Source organism: Colias philodice, chromosome 11 (genome assembly GCF_061535455.1).
Source record: "Colias philodice isolate Cphi_HAF_F1 chromosome 11, ilColPhil1 Martin Lab GWU primary, whole genome shotgun sequence".
Classification (NCBI taxonomy): domain Eukaryota; kingdom Metazoa; phylum Arthropoda; class Insecta; order Lepidoptera; family Pieridae; genus Colias; species Colias philodice.
This window is the reverse complement of record NC_143096.1, coordinates 7,064,643-7,087,012: the sequence shown is the minus strand read 5'-3', so window position 1 is coordinate 7,087,012 and position 22,370 is coordinate 7,064,643. Positions and strand designations below refer to the sequence as shown.

The window sequence follows — 22,370 nt, the reverse complement described above, 5'->3', positions numbered from 1 at the left end:
TATAATAAATAAAACCGGCCAAGTGCGAGTCGGGCTCGCGCACAAAGGGTTCCGTAGCAGCAAATATAATAAATTACAGTTAAATCAACCTATCTCAAAAACTATAAGAGATACTTTGATCAAACCAAAAATCGTTGAAAGAGTTAATTAGCATGCATCACCTCTATTTTTTTTAGAATTTTATACCCCGTAGTTATAAAAATAGAGGGGGGGGGACATACTTTTTACGACTTTGAGAGCTGATATCTCAAAAACCGTTCACTTTAAGAAAAATGTTTTTTAGAAAACTTTATATCATTTTAAAAGACCTTTCCATTGATACCCCACACGGGTATGTACATCGAAAAAAAAAATTTCATCCCTCAGTTACATGTATGGGGGGCCCCACCCCCAATTCTTTTTTTTACTATTTAGTGTCATATTTTTGTAGCGGTTCATACAACACATATTCCCATCAAATTTCATCACTGTAGTACTTATAGTTTCCGAGTAAATCGGCTGTGACAGACGGACAGACGGACAGACGGACAGACGGACATGACGAAACTATAAGGGTTCCGTTTTTGCCATTTTGGCTACGGAACCCTAAAAATGCAACAGCTACCACAAAAAAAAATAAGGTGTATTTTAAATTAATATCACCATAATTATCACCATAATATTGTATATATGGACTGTGCTGTGACCAAGAAGCTTATATCTAAGGGCGTATTCAGAAAGAAAGCTTGAAACTTAAAAGCGCTTATCGGCGCTTGTTAGCGCTGGTAACCCGCGCAGGAAAATATATTATGAACGGCGTCTGTCTTTTTTTATACGTCCATGTTTATAGGTATTTTGTAAAGGTTTTAGTGATAAAATCATATATGTAATATAATAACATGTTTATATATTATTATACATGTAATATTGATACGTAGGCATAATATAAGTATAAACTCAGTTTTCTGTCCGTGTTATTTTTAAATAACACAAAATAATAAAAAACAATAATAATATAAACCTTAAGGGCTTGGTCTAGTAGTGCAAACAAATGCATCCTGTCATCCTATATGTAAATAATACAAATGTACTAAGGGAAAGTTGCTCCACTTAATTTTTAAAAATTAAATCATTCGTATAATTTAATATTCGTAATAAGTACCAAAAATGACAATTTGAAACAATTTTCGTGAAAATTACACCGGGTGATTTTTTTTTATCAGTACACAAAATTTGCGAATACTTTCTATTGATATCTTCAACTTCATGTTTATATAACTGATCAACTTTTACAAAGAAATTTGGACGAAATATAAAAAAAAATAAGCTTTCCATACAAAATGCATAACTCTATACATTTTTTTCGACCTAAGTTTCTTAGTGAAAGTTGTTCAGTAAAACGGATAAACAAATTTTGTATATAATAAAAAAAATGTAATGTTTGTGTTAAAAAATTATTAAATAGAAAAATACACAGATGAAAACAAAAGATATTTATTTCTGACTAGCTTCCGCCCGCGACTCCGTCCGCGCGGATGTCAGTCTTCGCGTCTTCTACAGATTTATTATATTATGTATAATATATAGATTAATATTGATAAACCTAATAAATCTTTTGCTAGCATTCTGATGCTTTATCGGTTGCACTGGATTAATCTCTTTTTTTTCAATCGCTTGAATGATATAGGATGGGTCCTTGATGGGCATCGAATGCTGAAGTCTCGAATCAATCAATTCTGACAGTAGGCAATTTATGTAAAATCTTGATAATGGTCCATCATTTTATTTTGCCTAAACGTTACATACTTTTTTATATATTCTATTTTTAACGAATGATTCACTCCAGTCCAAACAGCAAATAAGCAGACTTCTGCTTCTGCAACGTTTAGTTGTCCCTGAATTTGAAAAAATAGTCATGATTCTTATCTATGACAAAAGTGTTATTTTTTGCATTGTATTTCAAATATTAAATTTTTTTTAACCGCATCTTCCGCATTCATGTCTTTTGCCGGAATTAGACATTTAACTTCTACTAGTCCCATTTTCCCTTTTTGATATGGGAGTGTATAAAGTAATTTTTTTAGATATTTCTCGTTATACTTTTAAAAAGTTATTATTGTCATTTTGCTCATTAGGTAAAGTAATTTCGATATCAGTTTTAAGTTTTTTGATACCTGCAATAATAACGTCATAATCGCCTGCACATACTTATCGATTACACCCTGTATACAATCCACCATCCACATTCATAATGTTTTCCTGTCCTCCTCTCCTTTACGCTGTTCACCGATACATTTTAAATGAGTAAATCTGCTACCACTGAAGGATGTTTCATTGTGATCAGCAAATTTTCACCACTGTTGTCGATTATTTGTTTTTCATTTTTAATCAGCAATTGGGAATTATCAGTTTTGTTTTTTGCAGATTGGTGATGTACCCTAACAATACGTCGAAAAGGGAAAGCATCAACGAATTATCGTTTTCGTCCTCTTTTTTTATTCTTCGCGTCTCTGTTACTTCTGTTTGTTTAGTTCTCAACCCCACTGAATTTTCTATGTTATTGTGATCTTCCATGACATCTGAGTTTTGATGATGTGATGACGTCGTCCATTCGTTTTAATATTGGTACTTAGAGTTGGTAGACTAAACTAGAAATGGTGGACTAAATTTGTCAGCGCGTCTGTAAGATCAGAATATAAAACCAACATCCTGTATTTAAGTTACAAAATTAATAATCAAACAACATGCCGCTACGTTGAAAATGACTAGAAGAAAAAATTAAAACACCTCGGATCAATTTTGGAGTAAACAAATCATTTTCCCCGTATGGGGATTTCCCCGGATGAACTTGGGAAGTTCAAGTTCTCAATACAAGTTTATATTATATTTCGTATTTCTCAAACGAAAAATAAACATTTTTGGAACTTCAAAAAAATTATATTATAAGAAAATTTATGAGCTTACTTTAGTTTTAAAGAAATATACATCCCTTTACTGACACCCCGTAAAATAAAGAAATTGTTGCCAATCACCTTTGCAATCTATTTGGTTTCATTAACTTTATGTTCAAAGATAATTTTTTTTCTAGTAGTTACACGCGTATTTTTTTCGTTTATTTTCCATATCGAAATCAAATGTTTAAAAATACGAATATTTGCACAAAACTAAGATAAAAATAATCAATTAACAAAAATATTAAATTTAATGAAGTAGAGCAACTTTCACTTCGGTATGAAGGAAAATCGAGCGTAGAGCACACGTCAGAACGCTCCGGCCCAAGGAGCGCGACTAAAGAAATTCGCTAGGATTTTTACTTATTATTTTAAATATTTTTTTAATATTTAAAGAATTATCAAAATTCAAAAAAAAAAATTTTTAAAGGATTAATACTCATTGGTCTTCAACCAACTCGAATAAATTAATGGAAAAAATAACTTTTAGCAGTATTTATCAATCGATTTTGTAAGGCAAAAAATGGGAAATTTAATGAATTTATAACGTCCTAATTAAGAAAATCATAAGTTTTTCGGCAATTGTATTCAGCAGTTTTTAATAACGACTATATAAGGATAATAATGCGCTGATCAGATTGTGTAAATTGTAATCGGTTGCAACGTAGTGAGTGCACAAACTTAGCTCGAAATGTCTTTGGGGGAAAGAGACTTATCTTTAAGGCCTGATTAAGGTAACATAAAGTAACTTTATAAATGTGAAAAAATTCACGCGCATTGCGTATATAACACTAATTGATAAACAAGAAAAAAAAATTCAGTTTATCATTTCATTAGCCGGGAAAAAATTGTCAAATAACTTGTTGAAAACGCAATTTTGCTAGACTGCAGCCTTAACACAAAGTAATAAATAGAAACTAACGTGATCTTAGTAAGACCTTTTCTATTAATTGCTTCTGGTTATTTATTTTATATAGTTTTTTAACCATAAATTAGTACGTCATTCGATAGATAATAATCATTTACATATTGTCATGTGAATGTAAAGAAGGGAATAAAATATTTTTGTTGGAATTAATCTCATATCTAGTTTGGTTGCAATTATTGTACAGTGTTCGTAGTGAAATGAATACCAAATACCAATGAAGAGTTCAACTTACGAAACCAACTGCAATATTATATACCTACATCGATTCAAGCCACCTACGAATGTGATACAAAATGAGTAGGTACCTACCACTTATTTTGTAAAATGTAAAGTAGGTAGGTATTGTGTATCTACTTAAAAGTAATTCGAGCTAAACCATATTAAATTTTGATGTTTGAGATTTTCAAGTACTTAGCTGAATGTATAAAAAAAGGTATAAAATGAAATGTTTTAGGAAAACTAACTCAAAGAGTTGACCAAACAAAGTTATTTTCATTAACAAGCAACTTATTATAGAAACAATGTTTATTGAAAATCAAGAACCTGGTAGCCCCATGACGTGTACTGTCATGAGTCATCTGTCACTTGACAATTGACATCCTTGCTTGACATTTTCTGAGTTCTGACTTCTGATCTGAGGTTAAATGTTTATTCCTGCCAATTTGTCAAAAACCCCTTATTATTTGGCTTTTTCGTAAATACTGTGATTATTCTAAATAATCACAGTAAAATTTATATTACCACCTTAGACTCAAAATTTAAGTATTTATATCAGAAAATAAACTTTTCAACATCATGGGGCAAATTATGGGAACTTTTAATACCCGACATCTAGACTTACATATGGATGATAAACCGACTTTTAACTCTCAGGATGGATTTTCATACGAAAGAAAACAGCGAGGTAGTTATTCCATTAATTATTGAGAGTTTTTAGATCTTTATATAATTTTAGAACTATTATTTTATTGGAACTTTGGTTATGTAATCTCCCATGTACCTATTAAAAGGTTCATTTTTTCACAGAGATGGTAGCCAAAGAAGAAGATTTAATTTCTGCGAAAATTCCTCCAAAGTATCGTGACTATTGCTCCCATTACTTGCTGGAATATCAAGTATGCCGATATAAAAATATGCCCCTTGTTTACAAATGTGCTCACGAGAAACACGATTATTTAAATTGTGAACACCAAGAGTAAGTATTATATACCTATTCCATAAATAAAATAATAAATATGTTAAAAATGCTTATAGCAAGGGTTATTTTTAATTAAATTTGACATGAAATGAGATCATTAAGAATTTTACCTACCTAGTACCTGATGATGGGCTTGATCACCTATCAAATCTTAGCTTATTATGAGTTAAACCAGTGATATAAAAGTTACAATAACTAGCTTCATTGCTTGATGGGCTTAATGGATCTTACATATTATGTTGATCTTGGTCACATGCCGGCTACCTCCACTATTAAAATATAAACTACCAAAATACTGAATAGATCTTCATTGAGAATACTTAAATGTAATTATTTGTGCTCAATAAATTGTCATGAAACAATTTAAACTAATAACTTAAACTATCTATAATATGATTTTTTAGAATACTTACTTTAAATTTGAATTGTTTTTTTTTTTAGTTATATTCTGCGGATGAAGGAATTTGAGCGGGAACGCCGTCTACGTATTCGTGAAAATCGCCTTGTAGGAGTTGCTTAATTTATAAAAACCAAATGTAAATAAAGAAATAGATTGATTCAGTAATGAATATTATTCTTTCAATAAGCAAATGGACTAAGAATAGAAGGACTTTCACCAACATCCCTGATAATTTTGCTTTATGCTGATTTACATCATTATTATAGATTTCTTCCAGTTCTAGTTTTATTCAGTAACCCATGGAGAATCCAGTCCAGCTTGGATATGTACCCAGTACATTATTCCAATTACTCACAAAGTTGCACTGGATATAAAAGTTGACAACCAAACCATTTACAAGACTGCATACTTTTTTAGATGGATCTATCATTGGACTGGACTAATGTAAACCAGGCATAAAACAAATAATAAAATACAATTTGGAATTACATACATATATATCAATTTCAGTGTTTCTTTTAATTTTAATAGAGGTTGTGTGGCACTAAATACTACATAACATTATAATTTTTTTCATCTGTTACGCCGAACCGTTAAACCGATGTTGATAGACCTATTTATATAGACACACAAATATTGGTTGTTACACATATTATAGCGGCAATAAAAATACATTTTCTCTGAAATTGTCAAATGTCTCAATATCATGGTTCATGAGATAGAAATAGACGGACAAACAGCAAAGTCTCAGTGATAGGGTATTACCATACCCTACTACCATACCCTAGGGTACCCCCTAAAAGTGCCGTTTACGCTCTTAGGTCTACACCAGGCGAGCAGAGCATAGGCTAAAAAATAAAAATAAATATTTCAGGACATTTTTCACACGTGGCATGATCTGATCCCATACTAAGCTTTTGCTTGTGTTATGGAAACCAAATGGCTAAATATTAAATTATATAATTTTAAATAAATACTTATATGTATAGATAATTATCACCCAAACCCAGAGCAAACATCCATGTTCATCAGTGATGAATCATCACACAAATATTTGCCCTGAGTTGGAATCAACCTCTGGCTTGGAAGGCAGGGTAACTACCAACCAAAGTCTACTAACTATTATAGACCGTGCACCATGGCATAAACACCGATCCGAGTGAGAGTGTTTTTCGTCCCAGCTTGTCTCTTTCTAACTAGGTGACCACGGCTAAAAAAATAAGGGACACATTTCTTAGATAGCAAGCGGGTAAATGTACAGTATACAGTACATAGATTACATAATGTATGAAAAAATAAACTAAAACACGTATAGGTGTGTGTGTGAGATGGTGTAAAGTCAAACAAAAATCATGGTCACCCTAACTACCATTTTCTACATAAGCGTCAATGATTGGTTGAGTAATAAGTTGTCAAAACGTTAGAAAAGGGCTATTTCCTTTTGGGAGACCTCTCGCTTAGACCGTTTTTGGTAAGCTTCTGCATATAAGGAAAAAGTTACTTAAGTATATAGCATTAAAGATCATATTATAATATTTTTATCAAAACAAATATTTTTAGTGAACTGCAGTGTGCCGTTAGTAGTAGCACAGAATACATAATAGTAGCTAAACGCTACAGAACGGACACTCTCCGCCTCCCGCCAAAATTAAACTTACCTCACCCCCGCGCGATCAGACATAAAATGGGCCATATTTTTCTGCAAGGACGATACGCAACGAAGATTGACAACATTAATCAAATTGACTTAAAGTAATTTTATTATTTTGGATTTGTGATTATCGTTTTTCGTAGAAAATGGTTAGATATTGTGCTGCTTACGGATGTATTTCATCAGAAAAACGCGTATTTTTTTTACGCTAGTCACAAATGTGCCAACCATAAAGCGTTAACACACACATTTGCAGTCTCTACACTGTGACTGTCAAAACGATCATTTTGTATGGAGTGTCCGGGGTGTGGTAGTAGTCTTTGCTACCATAGTTTGCTACCAACCAAGCCAACCGGTCAGTCAAATAAAGCATAGATAGTAAAAGGTAAACTTGAAATTCCAAAAGACCATCTCTTTGATAAGTGTATATTATTCGCCATTTTGAAAAATTTCCAAGAAAACTCTTTTTTATCCAAAGTTCGGCTAAAAACTTGCTAAAATTACAGATTTTTATTGCCTAAGGCATTAATTAAAAATTGTACCTATTTTAATGTTCTAAATGAGATACGATATCGAATGAAAGTTGAAACTGAATACGTACTGAACGATAAATTATTAACTTATCAAACCTACGATGCTCTGTGCTAATCCATTATACTGAACGCATTTTTGGCATAGACTACAGTTACAAGAATGACAAGTCGAGTAAGCCTTGTTGCCACTATCAAAAAGACATTTCAAAGAAACATTTACTTAATTTTGACACATCCATAAGGTTCGATTTCGTTTGCTGTTTTAAATGTACCGCGTTACTTATTAGTAAGGATTTTCCAAAACTAATTTTTCAATTTAAACCTTAATGTCATTAACAGATAAAGTTACAATACGTTTATCAAACTTTAACAATTTTTGTAAACACGCTTGTCGAATACACAAATTATTATATGTGTACTAGAGCAAATGCTATTTATTGCGGAAGTAATGGCTTCCGAAAATTTAATTGCAATAACATAATAAGTAAATCGTTAATCAAAATAGTTGAGTGTGAACATTATATGGTACCGCTTTGATATATTTTTGGCACTAAGATTGATGAATACATTAATTTTCTTTTAAACATTTTACACCGCGTCTTGATCAAGATGTACAAAGAATTGTCATGAATTTTATGTTTATAAAAATGGACTAAATTGTAATCAAGCAATTTATAAATAAACTGGCGGTTTTAAAATTTAACTAAGAAATTCTTCAAAGCAACAAATATGAAATTAAGCTAAAATTCGAGTTTTCGATTTATTTGTTTACCATGAACTACACTGGTGGGACTATGTCTATAAGAAGTAAAACGAAGAATAGTGATGAGGAGGAAGAATTATCCGAGGAGGATATAATGGACAGCGAGGACGAAGAAGAAAGAATTGCTAGAATTCAGCGTGCACACTTTGCACAAACTGCTGCTATGAACTCTCGTCGGCGACCGGTGGCACGTCCCCGACGTATGAGCCAGAAGCGAAAAATGGAAGCAGTGCGGAATTTTCACGATTTCACAAAAAAATTGAAAAAAGACACAGGTATTAAAATTCGAAGTTTAACTGGTAATAATTTATTAGATTTTAGTGACTTTTCAAGTGAGGATAATAATACAGATAGTGATGGTTTATCAGAGGAAGAGTTTACTGTAGATCCTGATGCTGTGCAAGAGTTGAACGAAGAAAACGAGAGTTATATAGACCCAGAGACGGGTGATATTGTTGAAGCAAAGCAAAAAGTTGTAGACATAATAAAAACTGAACCTTCAGAATCTACTTCAGATTCAGAAAAACCTAAAACTCTTTCTATTAGTGATATTATAGATGAAAGTGGTTTAGATTTATCAAAAAATGTTGAAATAACTGAGGTGGAAGAGAGTGAATTATGTGCAGAAAAAACGCCTGAGGATTTGTTAGATATAAAAGAGGATAGTAGTCAGAGCTTTGACATTACTGAAAAGTTAAAAGACATGGGTGAAATCAGTGTTAAGCCAGTGAATAAATCTGAGACTGAAGACAATGAACAGAGTGATGACAAAAAAGCCGAAATGGATGATGAGGTATTTTATATTTGTTTCTGTAACAATAATTTTGCTGTCGACCTTTATATTTTTTTAAATCTATACTAATATTATAAAGCTGAAAAGTTTGTTTGTTTGTTTGTTTGAACGCACTAATCTCGAGAACTACTGGTCCAATTTGAAAAATTCTTTTGGTGTTAGATAGCCCATTTATCGAGGAAGGTTATAGGCTATATATCATCACGCTACGGGCAACAAGAGTGTAGCTACGGGGGTGAAACCGCACGGAGCAGCTAGTATTAAATAAGACAGGAGTAGCAGTAATTATTTGTCCATCTGTTATGCAAAACCATATTTAAATATTATAATAATAATCATGATCACATTATGAGGGAGAAGTTAATCATTTTTAATTAATTGTTAATATTATGTCAGTTAAAAAAATAACACAAATTTTATTGGCTATACTTTATTTATTTTACAGAAAAAATTATTGAATTCAAATGCTTTAAATGTAAGGCGCAATATAAGAGAAGTTATGGACGAAAAAAACCTAGATGCTTCTACGTTGACAGCACAGAGACAAGAATCAGAACGTTTAGCAAGAGTACAAGAGCAGCAAAGGATAATAAGAGAGGTAATTATAAATATACAGTACACCTCATTTTTTTTACAAAAAAATGTCTGACTGTTATTTTATAACACTGGAAAAATAGAAAATATATTATGGTGAATATATTTCCAGACACTATCACATTAATTATTAATATTTTGTACTATTGATGTTAGGAGGAATGATCTAATAATGTTACTTATTAGTGAATTTGTTTATATAAGTGTATCTAGTTCTTATAAAATTTAAAATCCTGTTTTACAATATAATAAAAGTCAATGTGTCACAAAATAATTATTTCAGGTACAAAGGCAAATAGCAATAAATAGACAAAATAAAATTCACCAAAAAACATTATCACTATTGCAAGGCGGTTCGTCATTATTAAAGAAATCTGGAACCGTGCAACAGAAGCTAAAGTAAGTTTTAATGAAATAAAATGCTTTTTAATTTTCTATTGAAGTTTTTGAATTGTGAAAATATTTTTGTGTATACAAATTTATGGCAAAATGCAGCTTATGCTTATGATTGCAGTTTACCAAACACAGTGTTAGTTAAATTACCATCAGGAGAAATGAAGAAAACTACAGTGAAACAGGGCCAATTGGAAGTGACAAAGGTGCCCAAACCCACAACATCCATTACTACCTTAGCTCAAAAACTGAGTAAACCTGAGCAAAAGGGTGATAAAAAAGAGGTAAATGAAATATGTAGTTTGTTTGATAAGTAATGATATTGCTTTCATTAAATCAACCAAGTCTATTTAGCGTAAGATACTGACTTAAACAATACAATTTGCTTGACTTAAACAAAACAATTTTTCTCACATAATATATCATTACTAGGATTCTCATTTCTTACTAAGTTTGGGCTCAAAAATTTTCAGGTAGTAGAAATTGTAGATAGTAGCAGTGGTGAGGAATCATCATCGTCATCTTCTGATTCAGATGATTGTATAATGCTATCGGATTCGGAGGTTCCACCTAGCCCTGAAGCTGAAGATGACCCTAGTAATTCTGGTAATCTAGTAATTATGTGTATTTATGTTTTGGTTATTCTTCTTAAAGTAAATTATATACATACTAGGTTTCCGCCCGCGGCTTCGCCCGCGCAGTCAAAGAAAAACCCGCATAGTTCCCGTTCCCGTGGGATTTACGGGATCGCATCATTTTCCCGGGATAAAAAGTAGCCTATGTCCTTTCTCGGGTATCAAAATATCTCCATACCAAATTTCATGAAAATTGGTTCAGTAGTTTAGGCGTGATTGAGTAACAGACAGACAAACAGAGTTACTTTCGCATTTATAATATTAGTATGGATTCATGAATAAATTAACTGCATTTATGCTATAAACATTGTCTTTTGACTTATAGTATATATCCATTATTTCACAGGCCTCCATGTAAATGATGCATACAATACACCTGATGAGCAAGGAAGGGTTCAAATTAATATAGGTCATCCTGAAAATGAAGAAGATATATTTTTAGCCCCACAAATCGCCAGAGTTATTAAACCACATCAGGTATGTTCAAAGTTACCTTGCTTTGAAACAGATTTTGTTTTTCTGATTTAATTAAAAGGCCTGATATGGAATAATTAAACAATAGTCTTTTTGTAGTATTACTAAAAAATTAGAATTTTCATCACAATATTAAGTTTTCACATGAATAAAGCTACTTTTTTGCACCCCTTATATTATGTTTTATATGTATTTCATAAACTATTTTATCTTTTAGATTGGTGGTGTGAGATTTTTGTTTGACAATATAATAGAATCAGTGGAACGGTTTTCAACATCAACAGGATTTGGTTGTATATTGGCCCATTCTATGGGTCTCGGGAAAACTTTACAAATAGTATGCTTCTGTGATATATTTCTACGTCATACAACATCAAAAACAGTTTTATGTATCATGCCCATTAATACACTGCAAAATTGGGTAAGTAATAGGATCTTATTTAATTTGTTTTTCTATTTAAATGCTTATCGTATTTAGGTGAATATGGATCATTTTTAATGTGGATTGATTATTACATTTATTCTGATCTTGACAAAATAAATTTATTTAGTATTTTTGAAATTATAAATGAACATAACATTTATATTTTTAGGTAGCAGAGTTTAACATGTGGCTTCCGGTAGATGCCGCAAATAGCCCCCTAGCGGCGCATGGTGAAGTACGACCTAGAAATTTCCCCATATATGTATTAAACGATAGTCACAAAACATTACAAATGCGTGCCAAAGTAGTAAAGGTAGTAAACACAATATTATATTCTTGATATATTTTTTGCAGTATGTAAATATGTAATTAATTCTTACAATACCATTTTTTAGGATTGGACAACAAAAGGTGGTGTCCTCATGATAGGTTACGAATTATTCAGATTATTAAGTATGAAAAAAGACAAAAAACCTCGTAAGAAAAAGAAAGCGGAACTAAAACTTGAAGCTGAAAAAGAGAAGGAAGACAAGAAACATGACAAATCTGATGTAGGAAATGATGATACACAGGTTTGTATTTTAAGTAATAATGATATAAAGACTGTTCTGAATGAACGTTTCAACATAATCTATACTAATATTATAAAGAGGAAAGGTTTGTATGTATGTATGTATGTATGTATGTATGGTTTTCACGCATAAACTACTGGACCGATTTTGATGAAGTTTGGCAGAGATAATCTTTAGACCCTGAGAAAGAACATAGGCTAACTTTTATTGCGAAATATGTACCACGGGCGAAGCCGGGGCGGACCGCTAGTATATTTATATAATTAAAGTGAATAGGAAAGGAAACTTTATAGAATGTATTTTATACATAAAAATTTTAGTTAATAATGAAAAATTTTCAGGGTTCTGATGTCACAAAAGCTTCTGACGATCCAAGACTTGACAAAGAAGAAATAGATCTTCTCAAAGCTGATGTAGATCTAAAAGATGATAAAAAATATGACACACCAAATGATGAGGACAAAAAGCTTCTAGATGGTATGTGAAATGTAACAACTAAATGTCCAGTTAAAAAGTCCAAAGAGTTCCTTTAATATAAAAAATAGTGTTTTAACATTGCATTTATAATAATTCTAAGTATGTGTTTTATTAATGTTTTCAATAATTATTTCAGAGATGTATGAAGCATTGGTTAAACCAGGGCCGGATTTGGTCATTTGTGACGAAGGACACAGAATTAAAAACTCACACTCCAATATTTCGTATGCGCTCAAGCAAATGAGAACGAAACGTCGCATTGTACTTACAGGTAATTTTATTTTGATATAAAATACTATATCCGAATTGTATTTTGGGATCCGTGTTATATCATCCGTGATATATTATGTAATTGAGTATTAAAAAAACCATATCTACTCGAAAAAAATAATAATGTGTTTTTTCTGGTAAAGCTCTCATTTCTTAATTTCTTATCATTTCAATATAAGAAAATTTTAAGTAAATATGTACATTCACAATTCAAAATATTTTTATACTTTCCCTCTGAGTTAACAACAATTTCATGTGAAAGCAAACTGATTAGAAGTGTTGGACAGTAACTGATAAAAATTAATCCTTTTTTTCTTTTACAGGATATCCTTTACAAAACAATTTGCTAGAATATTGGTGTATGGTGGACTTTGTACGTCCTAACTACTTGGGTAGTAAAACTGAATTCTGCAACATGTTTGAGAGACCTATTCAGAATGGTCAATGTATTGACTCCACACCTCAAGATATCAGACTAATGAGATATAGAGCTCATGTTCTGCATTCCCTGCTTGTTGGTTTTGTACAGAGGTAATTATTGTAATAAATAAATTATTAGAATATTAAATGTCATATTTGCTGTTTTAAATGAATGTATAATGACCATATTGTATATTTATGAAAGAAAATGACATTTTCTTCTTCTAATAAGTCAAATGATGTACATATTGTACAACTTATCATTTGTGTTTTACTTAACATTTAATTTACCGTTTGTATTTTATTTTTATCTAAGATATTTATTACATAATATATTCACAGGCGATCACATGCAGTTTTACAATCGACTTTACCACAAAAAGAAGAATATGTCCTTTTGGTGCGCATGACACCGTTACAACGAAAATTGTACGATAGGTTTATGAATGAAGTTGTTAGATCTGCTTCAGTACCTAATCCACTCAAAGCGTTCGCGATTTGTTGTAAGGTATGTTCGATTCATTAATTATTATTAATGGCATTATAATATGTGCAGTGCTATGCAAATAAATAAACACTACAACCTAGAAATTAACATTTTGTTTATTGTAGATATGGAACCATCCAGATGTTCTGTATAATTTTTTGAGAAAGCGAAGTGAGGTAAATGCCGCCATTGAAGAAGACTTAGATTTGGAAGAAATAGGTGGAGTGACTAAAGCTGGGCGAGCGAAAAATGGGAAAGGTCCAGGAAGACGTCCAGGAAAGGCTCGCGTGAGTATATAGCAATATTCAATTCTAAGTGTTGTTACTACTTGACTTGCTTTACTAAACTTAATTATTTTTCAGGGGGCATTGAAAAAACCAGCAGCTACAATACCTCCTAATACCACAGCGCCTGTACAACCTCGTCAAGAACCTAATGCTTTTAATAGCGCACAATATCCTCCCAACGGGCCTTATGGCCCGAGTAACTATAGACCCGATAGACCAGTGGGAAATTATCCTCCACCCAACTACCCACAGTTTCCAAATTCCGGACCAGGCTATTATCCATCTGACCAAGGGTACAATCAGGGGTATAGTAACAATTATTATCCTCAGCAACAACCTTATGACAGCAATTATCCAAATCAGTACCCACAAAATAACCCAGAACAGGGCTACAATCAAAATTATTGGGGAAATAATAGCTACTATGGAAACTCTGGCTACTACAACAATCCACAATATCCAAATAGTCAACCACCACCAAATTTTAATGCCAATCAACAACCTGGGTTTGAAAATCCTCAGCAATATCCTCCAAATTACAGTGGTCCTTCAAATGGTCCGATTTATCCAAACAACGTACCAACAAACAATCCAACGTACCCAGGAAATAATATTCCGCCAAATAATGCATCATATACAGGAAATAATGCAACGACAAGCAATACGGCATATCGCAGTAACAGTATACCACACAGTAACACACCGTATCCTACTGGTGATGTGTCTGCATCAAACCCAGAAAACAGAACATCTACAAGTAACGCTCCATATCCAGGCAACAATTCCCAATCAAACAATCCCGCCTATCCAAATAATAATACACCTCCTTTTGTTCCCAATCAATCAGATTATGATAATCAAAGACGATCGCAGTCCTACCAAGGTTCATATGCAAATCCCCCCTCTTATGGTCAATACAATACCACTGCTGGAACACCACAATCATATCCGAACAATAATCAAACTCCCCAAAATTATGCTAGTAATTACCCACCTCAACAATATCAGGAAAATAATGCATATGCTACAAACTCCTCCACGTATAATCAATATGGAAATCCGCCTACAAATTATCCTAATTATCCAAGAAATGCCCCACCTCACGACAATCTGCCAAATCCAGCTCCTATTAAAACTGAAAATAACTTGGATCAAAATTATTGTCAAAGGGAAATTAAACATGAGCCAAATGTTTCTCAAAATATCCCTCCGCTTTACGGCAATCCTTACAATTATAATCAACCTAACACTTCATATCCAGAGTCACAAGTGAACAACGATTATAATCAATTTTCCAACTTTCCTCAATCGATGGAAACTAAACCTCCATTATGCAGCGCTAGTTCTGGAAGTCCAGTCACATCGTGGCCGATAACAGAAACGTTAAAGACTGAACTCGACAGAATAAAATCTGAAGATAAAATGGAAATTAAATCTGAATCTGACGGAGAAGTGAAAATAGAGGATTTGGATACGAAAAAGATTGTAAAAGATGAAATACGAAAAGACATTAATGTTATGCCTATACCGCCTATAAATAATGATGGTGTTAAAACTGATAATATGACAAAAACTGATAAAGTAAAGAGTGGCTCTGATTCGGAACCTGAAACACCAAAAAAAGGAAGAGGGAAAGGTAAAGGTAAGGAAAAATTAAAAATGGATAAACCTAAGCCTAAGGGCAAAGCAAAACCGAAAGGTAGAAAAGATAGAAAAAGTTCCAAAGAAAAAACGAACGACGATTCTGAATCAGAACAAAGTGAGAAGGAAGAGAAGTTGAATAGAGAGGAAGAATTGGCTCTTGCTAAGAAGGCAGAAGAAGTGACATACGACTGGGCTACAGATTTGTTGAAGGATTACATACCTGGCTTGATTGAAAACTCGGCTAAAATGGAATTATTCTTTTACATTTTGAATGAGAGCATAAAACTAGGCGATAGATTATTATTATTCAGTCAGAGTTTATTCACTTTAAATTTAATTGAAGACTACTTGGAGCGGAACTACATTCCAGGCAGTAATCGAGTTTGGGAAAGAAATGTTTCGTATTTCCGTAAGTATAATTTTATTTCAATTTATTTCAGGAGCAAAATTATAAACAACATAGGTTAAAAATGATTTCTGAAATATAAAAGCAAAAAATATGATTTTTGAATTACTCGAGGTATTTGGCATATTTATATGAGGTATATTATATTTTTCTTGGTCATTAATAAAATGTTTTCATTCTTCAAGGTTTGGACGGTTCCACACACGCCCTCGAACGAGAAAAACTTATTAACGAGTTCAATGCAAACCCACATGTCTATTTGTTTCTCGTATCGACGCGAGCCGGATCGCTCGGTATCAACCTCGTTGGGGCGAACCGTGTCATTGTATTTGATGCCAGCTGGAACCCTTGCCATGATACTCAAGCTGTTTGTCGAGTTTATAGGTTTGTAATTAATAATTATATTAATTAGTTATATCTTATTTATAAGCCCTTCGCCACATGTACCATGTTTCTTATTAAAAAAACCTAATTGCAAGTGTGAAGAAAAGAAATAGGCGAAAAATAAGATAACAATAGAAATGCAGAAAGATTACATAAAAAAATAGAATATGTACTTTAACTGTGTGTAAACTTTTAAGGTATGGCCAAAAGAAACCGTGCTTCGTATATCGTTTCGTAATGGATTGTTGTTTGGAGAAGAAAATATATGATCGTCAAATCAATAAACAAGGTATGGCCGATCGAGTTGTTGACGAATGTAACCCAGATGCAGTTTTATCTATGAAGGAAATCACAAATCTCTGCTTTGATAATGATGAAAAGGTAATTATTTCCGCCTTTTATGTTTTAAATACTATTTTATTGAATGTTAATATTAATTAATTTTTCTATTCACCAGGAATCAGAACCGAAAGATCTTTTAGAACATAAAGACAAATACATCGATGTTTTGATGCAAGGCGTCATCACGTTACATAGTAAACTTTTGACAAAGGAACCTTTCCAACATGAATCCTTGTTAGTTGACAGAAAAGAGAAGAAATTGTCTAGTGCGGAGAAAAGATTGGCGCAAAGAGGGTAATTAAGTTTAATTTTATGGCTGCTCTCTAAACGTCTTTACACTCATGTTTATGTATTTGAAATGTAAAGAAGAAACGGCTTCGATAAGTTTTATTAGATATTATTAACGATAAATAATATGAAACAAGAATATTATTTTGTGATATGCATTAACAACTAAGCATGATTTTTTGCAGAAAGATTTCAACAAGTTTTGTACATTTTCATATAATCCCCTATTATTATTTTTATATAACATTATATGTGTAAAAATAATAATTTGGCAGGGATTAGGTGTTATTAGCTAGCCACATTTTTATACTTACCAGATAGTTTAAAAAAATGTGTGCGTGTACTAGTGTACACACACGTAAGAAGTGAAACTTATTTATGACCTTATTTTTCAAAAAATAATTTAGTATGAATATGAAACTTTACAGAAATACGTCGAATCACGCGTGGTAGGGATAAGAAAAAGATGGCGCGTAACGGAAAACTGTTCACTTAATTTTTTTCCAACCCCGATAAATAAGTTTGACTTCAAAAATATTTATCTACTATTCTTTTGTCGTTTTGAAACAAATCCAAAACACAATTTATTCAGATATCAAATAGAAGTTCATATCATGAATCTGTACAGATACGAGCTAGAGAAGAAAGCGGCGTTAGCTCCCAAACCAACGACAGCGTACCGCACAGTGCGCACGGCGGACGGCAGCCTCGTGCAGCGGCCGGTCGCGTCCGTGCGGCCCATGCAGCACGGCGCGCGGTGGATACCGGCCGACGTGTGGCGGCGGCAGGGCATGACCGCGCAGGAGATGACCCTGCCACTTGGTAACTATTGTACTTTATTATATTGTATAATGACACTGCTACTTGGTAAGTATTGTAGTTTATAATCTACTAGCTTTCCGCCCGCGGCTTCGCCCGCATTTTCAGAGAAAAACCCGTTCCCGTAGGATTTCCAGGAAAAAACCTATCCTATGTCCTTTCTCGGGTATCAAAATATCTCTATACCAAATTTCATACAAATTGGTACAGTGGTTCAGGCGTGATTGAGTAACAGACAGACAGACAGAGTTACTTTCACATTTATAATATTAGTATGGATAATGGATATACATATATAAAACTCAAAGGTGACTGATATAGTGATCTATCAACGCACAGCCCAAACCACTGGACGTATCGGGCTGAAATTTGGCATGCTGGTAGATGTTAGGACGTAGGCATCCGCTAAGCTTGTTTTTTGTCTCTGATTGTGTGTCTATGTTTAATGACCGAATGCTTCGTACATAAATTAATTCACAATATTTGACATCTAAAAAAATGTATCTTCGATTGATATAAATTTATTTATAATACAGATAAATTATATCGTATCTATAGGTTGTATAGAACAGAACAGTCGAAAGAAATATGGCCTATTTTAATTATGAGATCCATTTGTACAAAGAAAATATTTGTACTTACCTACAATTAATGTTTAAATGACATCATGTATACATTATCTATAATATTGTGGAAAGTTATGCGTAATTATTTATTTTTTAACAGATGTGGTTATACCAACTAATTCATCTGAAAAAACAAATATTGTTCTGAAAGCTGGTCAGCGTGTAATGGTTTTGAAATCACCAAAAGGAATTTATATGCAACTCGAATCTGGGAAAATTATTGCAATAAAAACGGCATTGAAAGGCTTAGGGCAGAAACCTGGCGATGGTAAAGATAGTCCCCTTGGTAAGAAAGGTAATTACTTTTACTTCTTAACAATAGCCTATTTTTCATGTTGCTAAAAATATTTATTTTTTAGGTAAACTTTATACCTATGTATTTGTATTCTTCAGTTTTAGGTACTCGGCCATCTTCTGCCAATATACCAGGGTCCTTAAAGAATAATTCGGCAATTACAATAACCTCTAAAGGAGGCCCTCGGCTACAAAGAGTTCAAGCACGACCAACAATGATGGGACAGAAAATGGCGAGAGCTTTAATGCCTGGTCAAAAAATTGCAGAGATTCGAAATCGTTTAGGAGAAATGAGGTCTTATTCTGCGATGCGTCCGAAACTACCAACACCACAAATGAGAATGCTAAGGCCAGGAATGTCAGGTTCGCTTAGTATAACTAAAGTTCCAAAAGATAAACCCATAAAAAACGTTAATAAAAATCAGAACTTTGAGGAAGAGACACAAGTTTTGGATAGTGACGATGAAGAAGAAGTAAAGGAAAAAACAGATGTAAAGCCAACTTTTGATCAACAAAAAAAAGAGGTAGATAGTACTTTAAGTGATAAAACTGGACCAACAGATACCGAAACAATAAATAAAGAGACAACTGAAAACAAGGAAAGTGCACCAATAATACTAACAACTGATGAAAAGCTTCCCTCTGAAGAGGCTTTGGAAAGTAAATTGTCAGATAGAAATGAATCAGAAATCTCAGGACAAACTCAAAATAGGGTACAAGACGACGCTCCGATAAACCTTGTGGGACGTGGAGAAAGCAAAATTAACTTATTGAAAAATTATAGACATCATAGACCTATTAGTCGATCTGCAACAGAATCTAGTCTCAGTCAATTAGAAAGAACAGCAAGTGCCCTCAACAAAGAGGGTATACCAGATTTCCGGAAGAACTTGGATGATATCACGCAATCGTACTCTCCGACAGGGGAAGAAAAGACAAGCGGATCGCGGAAGAAGAAGTCGCCTCAGAAAGTAAATGTTGAATCTCAAGAAAGACCGAGTAACATGTCGCATAGCGTATCAAGTTTGCTCGGAGGTAATGTGCAGAGGCCACGTACGGAAAATCCAGTACCACTACCTAGTCACAACTCTAGGCCGCCGAGCCAAACGAATTTGACCGGAGGACTTCAGGATAGTCCGCATGGGTACAATTTGAGCAAATCACAGTCAATGCCTATAAACATGACGCATAGTGGTCTGCTAACTGGAGGAACGACAACCAGTAACGAGCCGCTAAATGATAACCATTTAAGAGGGCCTCCAGCATCTATGTCACCAACTCCGGTATACCCAAGTGGCAGCGCGCCACCTGACGGTTCGTTTGGACAATATCCAGGTAAACTATATAGATAAAATACGCCCAAATTTATTTAAAATATTGTTAAAACATAACTTTATTGCAATTACCAAAATATTTCGGTGATAATCAATATAACTACTAGAGTGCAAAGTTATTTCATCTCAATTTCATAACCATCCACTAAACAAATCCAAACACATCACTGAAAAGCACATCATATCTTATACAACGATTGGATAGTTCTTAAACAACTTATATTTGAAGTGTACGTCGGATAACTGCTATAAAAAGTAATAAGTAATAGTACATAAATCACAGCTATTACGTTCTATTGTAACAATTTTCTTATGTAACTTTGCAGGCTACGGCATGGGTTATGGGGCATATCCCAATGCAGCGTATTACGGTGGCTACGGGGCTGGCTACTATCCCCCGTACGGGACGCCGCCGGCCCCGTTCGCCCCCCCACCGAACCCTTCCACCACCGACCCCTACTTACCACCCAACCCGCAATGGTAGTATTGATCACAATAAGATGCATTTAATAAATGCTGCACCGTTTATTAACGTACAGACTGAACTGGTGTAATTGTGTCGAGTGTTTGCAAAAATACGATGATATTCTTATAAGTGAACATTTTCGAGTACACGTTGTAGGAATGCGTTTTGCGAATCATCACAGATGGGCTCATTTCAGTGTGCGAGATGTATGTGAATTGTAAATTTTAAAACTATTTTGTATGTGTATTTATCGGTTTGTTGAAATGAATTTCATGAAAAATTTCGTATCCAGTTTTTGAATATTTTAATTTTATTGCGTTTTTGGATTATTTTTTTGAGATTACTCTTTTAAACGGTTGGTAGTGAAATTAAAAAAAGTGACGTTTAATTTCAAGCCATATTAATTAGTATGTTTATAGGGCTGTAGTTAATTTTATATACTATATTATTATATAACCAATGGACCTGGCCGTCTTGTGATGATATATCTATTACTTACAAGTTAGATCTTCTTTTTAATAAGATTACTTCGTGTTTAAATAGAATGCGCTTAACATTTCGGAGTGAACGATTATTTTAGATCTCCTGTGTCGTTAGTACTTATTAGAGTATGAACAAATTTGATTTTAACTTGTGAATAAAACGATGTTATTAGAATAAATGATGCTGTAAGTTTTAAAATCTTAGTGTTTCAAGTGTATACTCGGATTATAAAAGAAAAGTATGTTGTGAACGCAGTATTTCTATTTCAACGGCTATGGATTGGTCGATGTATGTGATAAGTCGCTAAGTAGTGTTAAGTCGAACATAGGTAAGGAATATTTATCGTTGTAGTATCCGTAAATGCCCGCTAATTATTCTAGAAACTCATTTTTTATGTAATCACATCTGAGTATATCTCGGACATCATTTATTATTGTCATTTATGCATGTTATGATGCATAAATATATTTATATTTATCTTATAGATATTTATGTGTTTAAACACAAATAAATGTGATCGGTTTGCGATTAGATTTGCAATTGATGAAATTTAGTTTGTATTTGGTGTGTATGGCGATATTTTGTTAATAAACATAAAACGATAAAAACTTAGAGAACATTTACTTTTATACATATTATATCAACAGGATGACTTGTATGAAAAGTATTTAGATTAAATTATTTTTGGTTTTGCAAAAATACACACCAAACGAGATTAGAAATATTTCACATTATAATGTAAATTAAGATTAATCTAATAATAATTACTGTATGTATGTTGTCCTGTGTACAAATAGCGTTTGAAAGGTACAATACATAAACATTGCATTTTAATCAGTTACTGTACCGACGATATGTAATAAAAAAATTCAAAACAAATGAACTATGTTTTATTTCAATTTCATAAGTACTGTGTTTTGTTAACAGTCTAATAACTACTAATAAAAGAAAATGTTATAATAAAATAAAATACTAATGACAGTGTAATAAATGCGAAAGACATCTAATATTCCGTATAATATATAAACTACCTCAACAAACATCGATTTTCCGTA

General features: G+C 32.9%; 2 protein-coding genes across 2 annotated transcripts; both read left to right on the top strand.

Moving 5' to 3' along the window:
- Nucleotides 1-4,476: 4,476 nt before the first annotated feature.
- On the top strand, nucleotides 4,477-5,625 carry LOC149484711 (NADH dehydrogenase [ubiquinone] 1 beta subcomplex subunit 7-like). Its single transcript, XM_089700901.1, has 3 exons — nucleotides 4,477-4,762; nucleotides 4,885-5,053; nucleotides 5,498-5,625. Exons 1-3 carry the CDS (start codon nucleotides 4,654-4,656, stop codon nucleotides 5,574-5,576), a joined length of 357 nt encoding a protein of 118 aa, XP_089557027.1. The 5' UTR covers nucleotides 4,477-4,653; the 3' UTR covers nucleotides 5,577-5,625.
- Nucleotides 5,626-8,032: 2,407 nt separating this feature from the next.
- Nucleotides 8,033-22,194, top strand: LOC149484710 (uncharacterized). The gene is made up of 22 exons (XM_089700900.1): nucleotides 8,033-9,196; nucleotides 9,642-9,794; nucleotides 10,074-10,189; nucleotides 10,305-10,467; nucleotides 10,657-10,789; nucleotides 11,165-11,295; nucleotides 11,510-11,713; nucleotides 11,886-12,029; nucleotides 12,112-12,288; nucleotides 12,630-12,765; nucleotides 12,902-13,036; nucleotides 13,359-13,566; nucleotides 13,798-13,963; nucleotides 14,068-14,229; nucleotides 14,305-16,282; nucleotides 16,465-16,663; nucleotides 16,861-17,044; nucleotides 17,121-17,299; nucleotides 17,922-18,115; nucleotides 18,839-19,033; nucleotides 19,132-20,367; nucleotides 20,693-22,194. The coding sequence occupies exons 1-22, from the start codon at nucleotides 8,414-8,416 to the stop codon at nucleotides 20,848-20,850; spliced, it is 7,134 nt and encodes a 2,377-aa protein (XP_089557026.1). The 5' UTR covers nucleotides 8,033-8,413; the 3' UTR covers nucleotides 20,851-22,194.
- Nucleotides 22,195-22,370: the final 176 nt, after the last annotated feature.